This window comes from Macaca nemestrina, chromosome X (assembly GCF_043159975.1).
Source record: "Macaca nemestrina isolate mMacNem1 chromosome X, mMacNem.hap1, whole genome shotgun sequence".
NCBI lineage: Eukaryota > Metazoa > Chordata > Mammalia > Primates > Cercopithecidae > Macaca > Macaca nemestrina.
This window is the reverse complement of record NC_092145.1, coordinates 35,135,734-35,146,918: the sequence shown is the minus strand read 5'-3', so window position 1 is coordinate 35,146,918 and position 11,185 is coordinate 35,135,734. Positions and strand designations below refer to the sequence as shown.

General features: G+C 38.9%; 1 protein-coding gene across 2 annotated transcripts; it reads left to right on the top strand.

Moving 5' to 3' along the window:
- Nucleotides 1-2,398: 2,398 nt before the first annotated feature.
- On the top strand, nt 2,399-10,899 carry LOC105468417 (MCTS1 re-initiation and release factor). 2 transcript variants are annotated; one of them, XM_011718562.2, is made up of 6 exons: nt 2,399-2,706; nt 3,863-4,015; nt 4,538-4,635; nt 6,739-6,872; nt 9,529-9,596; nt 10,691-10,899. In XM_011718562.2, exons 1-6 carry the CDS (start codon nt 2,696-2,698, stop codon nt 10,770-10,772), a joined length of 546 nt encoding a protein of 181 aa, XP_011716864.1. In that variant the 5' UTR covers nt 2,399-2,695; the 3' UTR covers nt 10,773-10,899. The 2 variants fall into 2 exon arrangements, with proteins under 2 accessions (XP_011716864.1, XP_011716863.1); XM_011718561.2 differs by lacking the exon at nt 2,399-2,706 and adding an exon at nt 3,141-3,328.
- Nucleotides 10,900-11,185: the final 286 nt, after the last annotated feature.

Below are 11,185 nucleotides of genomic sequence, written 5' to 3'. Positions count from 1 at the left end.
GGTTCGGTAGTGGAGGTGGGGTTGGCTAATAGGTATAAAAAATAGAAAGAATGACTAAGATCTTCTATTTGATAGCAAAATAGGGTGACCTACATGGTTTGGATTTCCCAAATCTCATCTTGAATTGTAATCCACATAATCCCCACGTGTCTGGGGAGAGACCTAGTAGGAGGTGGTTGGATCATGGGGGTGGTTTTCTGCATGCTGTTCTTGTGATAGTGAGTGAGTGCTCATGAGATCTAATCGTTTTATAAAAAGGGGTTCTTCCCCCTTTGCTCCACACACTTCTTTCTCCTGCCATCTTGTGAAGAAGGATGTGTTTGCTTCCCCTTCTGCCATGATTGTAAATTTTCTGAGCCCTCTCTAGCCATGCAGAACTGTGAGTCAATTAAATCTCTTTCCTTTATAAATTATGCAGTCTTGGGTATTCTAGCAGTGTGAGAATGAACTAGTACTGTGACTATAGTCAATAATAACCTAATTCTATATTTTAAAATAAGTTAAAGAGCATAACTGAATTGTTTGTAACTCAAAGGATAAATACTTGAGGGGATGGACACCCCATTCTCTATGATGTGCTTATTTCACATTGCATGCCTGTACATCTCATGTACCCCATAAATTTATACACCTACTATGTACCCATAAAGATTAAAAAATAAAATAAGAATCCTGCCAGTGTGGCACTAACCACAGCTTGGGGTCTGGACATCAGTTTCACATGTTCATAATGTCAGTATTCTAAATGTTGCAGAGTTGATGGATGCTGGGAATGTGGATTCTCACTAAGGATGTTCACAAGAGAGTGTTGTATAAACCAGAATGCTAATTTATTAATTTACAAATGCAAACATAATTGTTCATGCAGATTTGATTGGAACATAGCTAATTCTTTCCCTGTGGGCAGATCTTCATGGGAAGCCAAATTATAATCAGAATATTGTTTGTACCACAGAATCAAGACAAAGTGAGTTAGTTGGATCATTTAAATGCATAGTACTGTTTGTGTTATAATTGCTTTAATGGCCCGTCTCCTCAATATGGACTAGAGTATTTACTCCCTGGGAAGACTGGTGTATTTGTTTTGGATGTCAGTGCCTACCCATCCCACCTCCCGAGTAGGGCCTTTTCAGGTTTTTAAATTTTTCCATTATTTCTTGGCTGATCAAAACCCTTGATTAGGCTAGGCACAGTGGCTCATGGCTGTAATCCCAACACTTTGGGAGGCTGAGTTCAGGGAATTGCTTGAGGCCAGGAGTTCAAGATCAGTCTGGGCAACTTAGTGAGACCCTGCCTGTCTCTACAAAAAATTAAAATTGGCCAGGTGTGGTGGTGCATGCCTGTAGTACCAACTACTCGGGAGGCTGAAGTGGGAGGGTCACTTGAGCCTGGGAAGTTGCAGCTCCAATGAACCATGATCATGCCACGGCACTCCAGCCTAGGTGACAGAGTGAGATGCTGTCTCTAAAACAAAAAAACAAAGTGAAACTCTTGATTGGCATAATTTTGTTTCTCCATCAGCTTTCTTTTTTAAAAAAATACTGAAGTAAAACATGTATCTTTAGCTATTGTCTCTTAAATCAGATTACCTTCTGTAATAATTCTATGGGAATTATTCTACTGGAGCACAGTCATTCAAGCCTGTAACCCCAGCACTTTGGGATGCCAAGGCGGGAAGACTGCTTGAGCCCAGGAGTTTGCAACCAGCCTGGGCAACACAGACCCCATCTCTACAAAAAAATAAAAATAAAAATAAAAATAAGAAAATTAACCGGGCCTGGTGGTGTGTGCCTGTAGTCCCTGCTACTTGGGAGGCTGAAGTGGGAGGATCCCTTGAGCCAAGGCGGTAGAGGCTGCAGTGAGCCATTATAGCACCACCACATTCAAGCCTGGGCAACAGAGTGAGGACCTGTCTCAATAAAAACCGGCAAAAAACTATGGGTGCATCGTTCGGTTGCCAGTGAATAAGGTTATGAGATAAAAAACCAGGATGCTCAATGAAATTCAGCTAACCAAGGGCTGTATATTTTTAGTGCAAGTATATCCAAAATATTAATGAGGTGTACTTACACTAAAACAAATATTCATTGTTTACCTGAAATTCACATTTAAATAGGCATCCTGTATTTTCATTTGCTAAACCTGGCAATCCTACCAGCACTTTCACATGAAGCCATGAGGGTTGCCTGGATTCATGCTGGTAGGTAAGCACCAATCCATTCGGTTGCCTCAGACAGGACAAAAGCCATTTCCCCTAAAAAAAAATCGTTTGGTTTGACGGTAGGTAGCAACGAAGCACGGAAGAATCTTGACCCTTTGAGGAACCCGTAACTGACGCAAGTGCCATAAATGCTACTTTGATTGATTCCCCGCCCCCTCCATTCTTCTTTTCCTGCAATTGCTCTATCACTTCTTCCCTGTCAAGTCCCGCCCTTGCAGCTACCTCCAACTGCAGAGGAACCGGTTGCCTAAAAGGAGCCGGCAAAAGCGCCTACGTGGAGTCCAGAGGAGCGGAAGTAGTCAGATTTGACTGAGAGCCGTAAAGCGCGGCTGGCTCTCGTTTTCCGGATAACGACTACAGCTCCGACTGTCAGTGCCGGCCTTCCTCGTGTGAGGGGATCTGCCGGACCCTTGCAAATTCAATTTCTTTCCCATTCCGGGCCCTTCCCTATCGTCGCCCCCTTCACCTTGGATCATGTTCAAGAAGTAAGGACATGCTGTGGCCTCCATCGGCTGCTCACAAAGGCGGTGGGGTGGGGGTGGGGAAGAGGGCGAGAGCTAAGATCCTCTTTCTCTCTCCCCCGCCCCTGCCATCCTGACTCCCTAAGGTTTTCTATAGTACTATGCTCTCACTCCCACCTTGAACACTTCTTTAAGCTTTCCATCCGTAGTCCTCAATCGGGTTTCAGTCCCTCCACGCCCATTGTTTTTTCTCCTTACCCCTCTTTCTCTTTTGCCCCCTCCCCCAATTCTGTCTCCATTCCTAGGGTTCTACCAATCACATCCGTGCACTGTGATTTAGGGGCATATCCTCTGTAGCTGAGAGGGGAGCCCTGCGCTCACTGCCATATGTTTATTAGTTATGAACTGAATAAAGGAAGGCTTGACTTCCTGGGTCATGGGAGTGAAGGAGTCTGGGTGACAGGAAGCAAGCGGCCTGTCATGCCTATTGCCTAGCTGCCAGATTAACCTTGCCTTGAAAATAACGTGATTGCCCCATAGGCTATTCAGTATAAGGAAGACAAAAATTCCTTGGGAACCTACTAGTGGGTTTGCCTTCCAGATTTGGTAGACGCAAAAAGCAAAGGGGGAGCATGGGCAAAGGAAGGTGGGTTTTGTGCATGAAATTTTGAGCAAAAATGAAATAGGGATCTTAGAAATCATTATTGTCATCACTTAAAAAAAATCTCAGCAGATTACATAGCCTAGCAGGGACCAATTTTCTATGTTATACTTGGGTTGGTCTTTTGTATCTCAACAATTGAGGGTTTTGTTTTTTGATCACAGGTTTCCTTATTGGTGGGAACCTGTGTTCCTTCCTGGGTAGAATTGAATAAGATTTTCCAGGAAAGGCATCTGTGTAGCTAATTACAGATTATGGTGCAAAGTATGTCTCATATTCCTTCCCCCAACCCCAGCTAATTGCTGTATACTTGACAGTTTATTTCAATATTGTATTAAGACATTGGTTTTGTGCTGGACAGAGTAAAAGGGAAGTGGTATTTAAAAAAAAATTATTTCATAATTATTTTAAGTATCTACTTGGTTGGGAATAAATGACTAATTAGAACAATACCTTTAGGTATTCTGATACCTCTACTTAGAAATGCCTGTTTCTTTTCTTGCAAAAATTACTTGGCAGATTTGATGAAAAAGAAAATGTGTCCAACTGCATCCAGTTGAAAACTTCTGTTATTAAGGGTATTAAGAATCAATTGATAGAGCAATTTCCAGGTATTGAACCATGGCTTAATCAAATCATGCCTAAGAAAGATCCTGTCAAAATAGTCCGATGGTAAGTCTTTGTTTTTGTCTGTGTAAAGCTTGGTGTAGCTGAATATTTAATGATTAGATTGCACTCATACTAAATGGAATTATTTTCAGATTAACTATTGATAGATTAATAATGGGGTAGACACAGAATAACTCTAAAACTCCAATATTTGCATTTTCAAAGATTATCTATGTCCCTGAAAAAATGTGGCTTTGTGTATTGATAGTTTTAGTAAAGAGTTAAATGTTTTAGTTCAGAGTTGGATTTAATTTATTTCAGTTTGTTCTTTAGAGAATTGTTTTATTGAATCTAACAATAGAATTAATAAAATGTGAAATAAAATTGGTTGTAGCAGGTAATATTTTTCTTTTTTTCTCTACTGGACTTGTATGATAGGAAAAACAATGTAAACAATATTTTTCTGGCCAGGATTTTTACTGACTTTTTAAAAAAGTTTACTTTATCACTGTATATGCGTGTTTTATGTTGTGAATTTTTGAAAGAAAATATTTAACTTGGTACTTTGTGACATTTGTCTTACAGCCATGAACATATAGAAATTCTTACAGTAAATGGAGAATTACTCTTTTTTAGACAAAGAGAAGGGCCTTTTTATCCAACCCTAAGATTACTTCACAAATGTAAGGTTTTTTATTTTTATTTTTTGAAATTTTACTCTTATTGCAATATTCAAATGTAAAGTCTTGTAAGAAATATGCATTTAATCAGATGAGATACTGCTGGGGGAGAAAAACAAATATGCATTTGGGGATACTGAAAGACACAAAAAGTTTAAAGTGACTTCTGATAATTAACTCATTATTTATTAGTACTAGGTAATAATGAATGAAAAACTAAAAAGAATGCCCATCTTGTGGTAAATCTGAAAAATGCAAATTCTCTCATGCATTCCAGAAAGCCCAAGAAAGATCATTTATTCATTCATTCAACAAATATTTATTGCCAGGCACGGTGGCTCATGCCTGTAATCCCAGCACTTTGGGAGGCCAAGGCAGGCGGATCACCTGAGGTCAGGAGTTCGAGACCAGCCTGGCCAACATGGTGAAACCCGTCTCTACTAAAAATACAAAAATTAGCCGGGCTTGGTGGCAGGTACCTGTAATCCCAGCCACTCGAGAGGCTGAGGCAGGAAAATCGCTTGTAGGAGGCGGAGGTTGCAGTGAGCCGAGATCACGCCATTGCACTCTAGCCTGGGGGACAAGAGCGAGACTTCGTCTCAAAAAAAAGGCAAAAAACCAAACAAACACAAATCTTTATTGAACTTACTATGTGCTAGGCACTCAGCTAGGTGCTGAGAATACAATGGGAAGCAAAGACATTGTCTCTGTCCTTAAGAAACTAATAGTCTAGTTTGGAGAATAAACAGCAATTAGATAATTACACAAATATGTATTTACAAACTGTGATAAGCATTGTGAGCATTTTCATTTTTTATATTTGTATCTATTAGCCTAATAGAGAAAAGTCAATATATGAGAAAGCATTGACTAAATGTTCTTCCATCCAGTTATTTCCTGTGATGTGTGTAAATGCGTATTTTTTTTTTAAATTGGGCTCTCTGTTACATAGTTTTTAAAAATTGATATATAATAGCTGTACATTGTCTGCTGTTGTGGTGCCTGTATCCCCCCCACCTATATATATTTATAATAGTTGTACATATTTTAGGGGTACATGTGATATTTGATACCTTTATAGAGTGTGTAATGATCAAATTAGGGTATCTATCACTTCAAACGTTTATCTTTGTGTTGAGAAGACTACAATTCTTCTAGCTATTTTGAAATATACAGTAAATCATTATTAAATATAATTTCCTTACTGTACTCTCGAATACTAGAACTTATCGACCTGTATTTTTGTACCCCTTAACCAACTTCTCGTCATCCCCTTGTAGTTTTTTTTTTTTTTTTTTAAATTAACAGGCTTTTATTTTTTAGAGCAGTTTTAGGTTTACAGAAAAAGTAAGGAGAAAGAACAGAGTTCCCTCTCCCCAGTTCAGATTCCCCTATGAATAACATCTTGTGTTGGAATGATACATTTGTAACAATTGATGAACCAGTATTGATACATTATTATTAACACAAGTCCTTAGTTTACATTAGGGTTTACTCTTTGTATTCTACACTTTTATGGGCTTTCCCAAATACGTAATGTCAAGTATCTACTGTTAAGTATCATACAGAATAGTTTTACTGCCCTAACATTCTTTGTGCTCCACCTATTCATCCTTCCTCCCCCTACTTCCCCAACCCCAGGTAACCACTGATCTTTTTAATAGTTTTTTTACTTTGCATTTTTCACTTAACATTATATCATGAAAATTTCCCACAGCATATTAAATAGTCTCCAAAAACCATAGTTTTTGGAGGAAGGGGTAGTATAAGTTTTGAAACTATGGTTTTTGGAGAATACTTGGGAGGCTGAGGTGGGAAGATTGCATGAGCTCAAGAGTTCAAGGTTATTGTGATATATGATTGCTCCAATGCATTCCAGCTTGGATGGCAGAGCAAGACCCTGCCTCAAAAAAAAAAAAAAAAACAAAAAAAAAAACAAACAAACAAAAAAGATTACCAATTTGGTAAACAAATGATAGTGTTTCAGAGTTTTCTTTTGTATCTGTTAGATTACTATAATTTGGGGATATATTTGTTCAGATCCTTTGCCTTTTTCTGTTGAGTCATTAGTGTTATTATTAATATATTGTATTTCTTTTCTTATAGATCCTTTTATCCTGCCACACCAGCAGGTTGATAAAGGAGCCATCAAATTTGTACTCAGTGGAGCAAATATCATGTGTCCAGGCTTAACTTCTCCTGGAGCTAAGCTTTACCCTGCTGCAGTAGATACCATTGTTGTATCCTTCCCAGGCTAAAACTGCTGAAAAATGTATTCATTGTGCTCTTATCATTACTGCGAAAGGTGTATCATTCAAGAGAACATTAGATGTACTTTTTGAAGGTTACTGTTACTCTTATCTCATGCCTTTCTGGTTACATTTGAAGTTGTGTAGAGTAATTTTATTTGTTGCTACTAAATTATCTCATCTTAGGTCGTTTCTTAGAAGTTAAATGAGAATAAGTTACAAAAGAGTCTCAGCTGCATTTCAGCCCAGTCAGGGCCTACTGTTATCAGACTTAGGACACAATAGGGAATTCTTGATTACTAGGGGAAAGGATATAGATGATATAATTGGATCAGCTTTTTGGATATCAACTTGCCACTGTAATGTTCATTTTGACTTACTGACATACATTGGAGTAAAACCCTTCAAAAGGGAAAAGAATTTAGTCACCAGGTATAGGTATCTCTTCCCAAGCAAAAATTTTGTGTTGGAAGTGAATAGTGGGAAATATTGGCAACCTCCAACTTTTATTTTGAAAATTAATTATTTGAAAAGTTGGGTTTGGGGGCCTCAGAGCACGTTTTCTCAAAGAGAAATGTCAGAGTCCCAGATAGTCCTTAAAGATCGATTCAACTTATGACATACCTGAGTAATTCTGCATTATTTCCATTTCTGCCATGCTGTTTCAGCTATTTTCTGGATTAAATAGATTTTTGTGACTATTCTGGACAAGAGAACATCTTCTCCTTTATCATAGCCAAAGTAGCCATTTGCCTCAGGTATAGAAAAGGAATGGTACTTGGTGGGAATAGGGAAATTACTTTTAGAGTGTGTTTATCTTATTTTATTTTTTAAGACGGAGTCTCTGTCGCTCAAGCTGGAGTGGAGTGGCGCGATCTTGTCTCACTGCAACCTCTGCCTCCTGGGTTCAAGCAATTCTCCTGCCATAGCCTCTCGAGTAGCTGGGATTACAGGCACCCACTATCATGGCCAGCTCATTTTTGTATTTTTAGTAGAGACAGGGTTTCACCATGTTGGTCAGGCTGGTCTCAAACTCCTGAGGTCAGGTGATTCACCCGCCTTGGCCTCCCAAAGTGCTGGGATTACAGGTGTGAGCCACCACGCCTGGGCAGGGGTGTGTTTAAGAATAAGAATAAGAAAAAAAAAAAAAAAGATATTCTCTGTTGGGGCAGTTACAGCGAAGGGGTAGTATAAGTTGTATGTTTATATTCTAGGAACAGTTTATGTTGACATGCTTTTTGCATAATAGATGCTCACATATTTGGAACACTGAATGAATTGAAAACCAAGGGAGGAAAGTGAGGACGGGTTTTTTTTTGTTGTTGTTGTTTGTAATATTTATGATTCCTCTGTGTTGGTAAGTTTTTAGTTCTGGAGTTAACCTTAAATGGAAAATTTTCTTAGTACCTAGTCTTTACTTTTAAAAATAATTTTTATTTTGAAACAATTATAGATTTAGAGAAAGTTGTAAAAAAAAAAATGGTACAGAGAGGTCTTGTGTACCCTGAATCTTGACTTTTAAAAATATGTACTGCAGTGTTTAACATTCCAGAAACTTCAAATGTTAATCAAGACCACTCTGGTTTTTCTAGAAAGGTTGAAACTGTTATATCGGGCTCTTAAAGGTAGACTGGGAATTTAACTATTATTTTAAAACATCCTTTACATAAAACCACCATTCAGGCTGGGTGTGGTGGCTCACGCCTGTAATCCCAGCACTTTGGGAGGCCGAGGTGGGCGGATCACGTGAGGTCAGGAGTTTGAGACAAGCCTGGCCAACATGGCAAAACCATGTCTCTACTAAAAATACAAAAATTAGCCGGGTGGGGTGGTGTGCACCTGTAATCCCAGCTACTAAGGAGGCTGAGGCAGGAGAATTGCTTGAACTCAGGAGGTGGAGGTTGCAGTGAGCCGAGATCATGCCACTGCACTCTAGCCAGGGTGACAGAGCAAGACTTCGTCTCAAAAACCCAAACAAACAGCTGGCCATGGTGGCTCACACCTGTAATGCCACCACTTCGGGAGGCCAAGGCAGGCGGATCATGAGGTCAGGAGTTCAAGACCAGCCTGGCCAACATAGTGAAATCCCGTCTCTACTAAAAATACAAAAATTAGCCGGGTGTGGTGTAGTCCTAGCTACTCGGGAGGCTGAGGCAGGAGATTTGCTTGAACCTGGGAGGCAGAGGTTGCAGTGAGCCAAGACTGCGCCATTGCACTCCAGCCTGGGCAACAGAGTGAGATTCCGTTTCAAAAACAAACAAAAACCCCCAGCATTCAGTGATCAGAATAATTAATCAGAACAATTAATATTTATTGATTTCATGGCTTTTAGTATTTATGTGCAAGAAATTTTACTCCTTTTTTTGTGTGACTTACTCTGGTTTTGTGGGCATGGGTTATAGTATTAACATTTGACTTGAAAGAAAAGGGGTTATTAGATTTATTCATTTAGCATTTACTGAGTACAGTATACCCACAGACTCTGCTAGGTCTCTGCTCTCAAGGAGTTAATGGTCTAGGGGAAGACACAAGAGGTGTTCCAAGTGGCTTAACTAGCTAGTAACGTGATCATTATTTGACACCCTTCCCTTGATGGGGAGGCCCCAAGGCATTTTGATAAACAGTTTTCTTAGCTGTGTTCTTTCAGGCTATCATGGCAGAAGGAAAACAGCATGCTCTATGTGTTGGAGTCATGAAGATGTCTGCAGAAGATATGTAAGTCTTACTTTAGGCCCCCTTAACTTTTGATATATGGGTAACCAACCCAGGAAGCATCAGAATTATAGGTGAAATTTGCTGTCATGTATACCATATTACACAAATATCCAAGCACAGAAGCTTCATTTCTGATATTTCCTAACACTTAGGAAGCCAGTGAAACCTATTTTGTCTTCAGGATTGTAGTCTTTCTTAGGCACTGAAAAGAACCCATGTACCAACACAGCTGTTTTATGTGTGTGTGGTACTTTAGGAATCTTATTTAATATAATTTAAACTGGGGGAGGAGGGAAGATGTTTCCCTGCTGTCTTCATTTTATTTTTATTTTTACTTTTTTAAATTTTTTTGAGATGGAGTCTCACTCTGTTGCCCAGGCTGGAGTGTAGTGGCGCGATCTCGGCTCACTGCAACCTCTGCCTCCTGGGTTCAAGCGATTCTCGTGCCTCAGCCTTCCAAGTAGTTGGGATTACAGGTGTGCGCCATCATACTGAGCTAATTTTTTGTATTTTTAGTAGAGACGGGGTTTCACCATGTTGGCCAGGTCAGTCTCAAACTCCTGACCTCAAGTGATCCACCCACCTTGGCTTCCCAAAGTGCTGGGATTACAGGTGTGAGCCACTGTGCCTGGTCATTACTGCTAGTTTTAAAAACTGATATATCTCACCACCACACAGTATTTATCTTATATTCTGACCTGGTAGTACAAGAAATGTAGAATATTTAGAGAACTAGTAAAGATATATTACTAAAACTTAGGCAGTATATTTAAAAACTTTAGAACCCATTTGATGACCAAATTAGTGGTATTAATTTTGTTTCAGGGTTAATGTAGCACTTTGATATTCCCCTAGTCTTGTGACATTGTTACTCTGGTTCTATAGACCCACTAGTTAGATCACTAAAATCACTTTTAATATAAGCTGCCACAGAGTAATGTAGTTTAATATAAACAACAATGTAATTGTGATGGCAATAAGTTATTTCCTTGTGGCTTAATAATTAAAAAATAACAATATACTTTGAATTATATTTATCACAAGACTATAAAAATGCATAAAAGTATGTTTATGTGTTTTTTTCCCTTCTACAGTGAGAAAGTCAACAAAGGAATTGGCATTGAAAATATCCATTATTTAAATGATGGGCTGTGGCATATGAAGACATATAAATGAGCCTCAGAAGGAATGCACTTGGGCTAAATATGGATATTGTGCTGTATCTGTGTTTGTGTCTGTGTGTGACAGCATGAAGATAATGCCTGTGGTTATGCTGAATAAATTCACCAGATGCTAAAATTCTGTTAGCTTCAGAAATTATTTTAAGTTTTCTTAAACTCAAGTTAAAATTGGGTAGCAAACTTGGACATTAAAAGGTATCTGGTAAGTAACCAAACTCAGACAACTTAACGTCCTTTCTTAGGCTAATGATATAAGAGTGAAGAGCAAGACTTGGTCAATGGATTGCCACTTTATGGTAGACCTCTAGAGAAACTGTCTAGTTAAATGGGGCTAGAAACTAGACTACGAATTTTATTCTATTACTCCAGGCGACCCAGCAGTGCTCCTTCTCTTTTGTGTGTGTGTGT

Excerpts from the sequence above, each read along its gene's own strand:
- LOC105468417 (XM_011718561.2), top strand. Across the intron at positions 4,016-4,537 it reads CCTGTCAAAATAGTCCGATG|CCATGAACATATAGAAATTC; the intron begins GTAAGTCTTTGT and ends TTTGTCTTACAG. Across the intron at positions 6,873-9,528 it reads CTGCAGTAGATACCATTGTT|GCTATCATGGCAGAAGGAAA; the intron begins GTATCCTTCCCA and ends GTGTTCTTTCAG.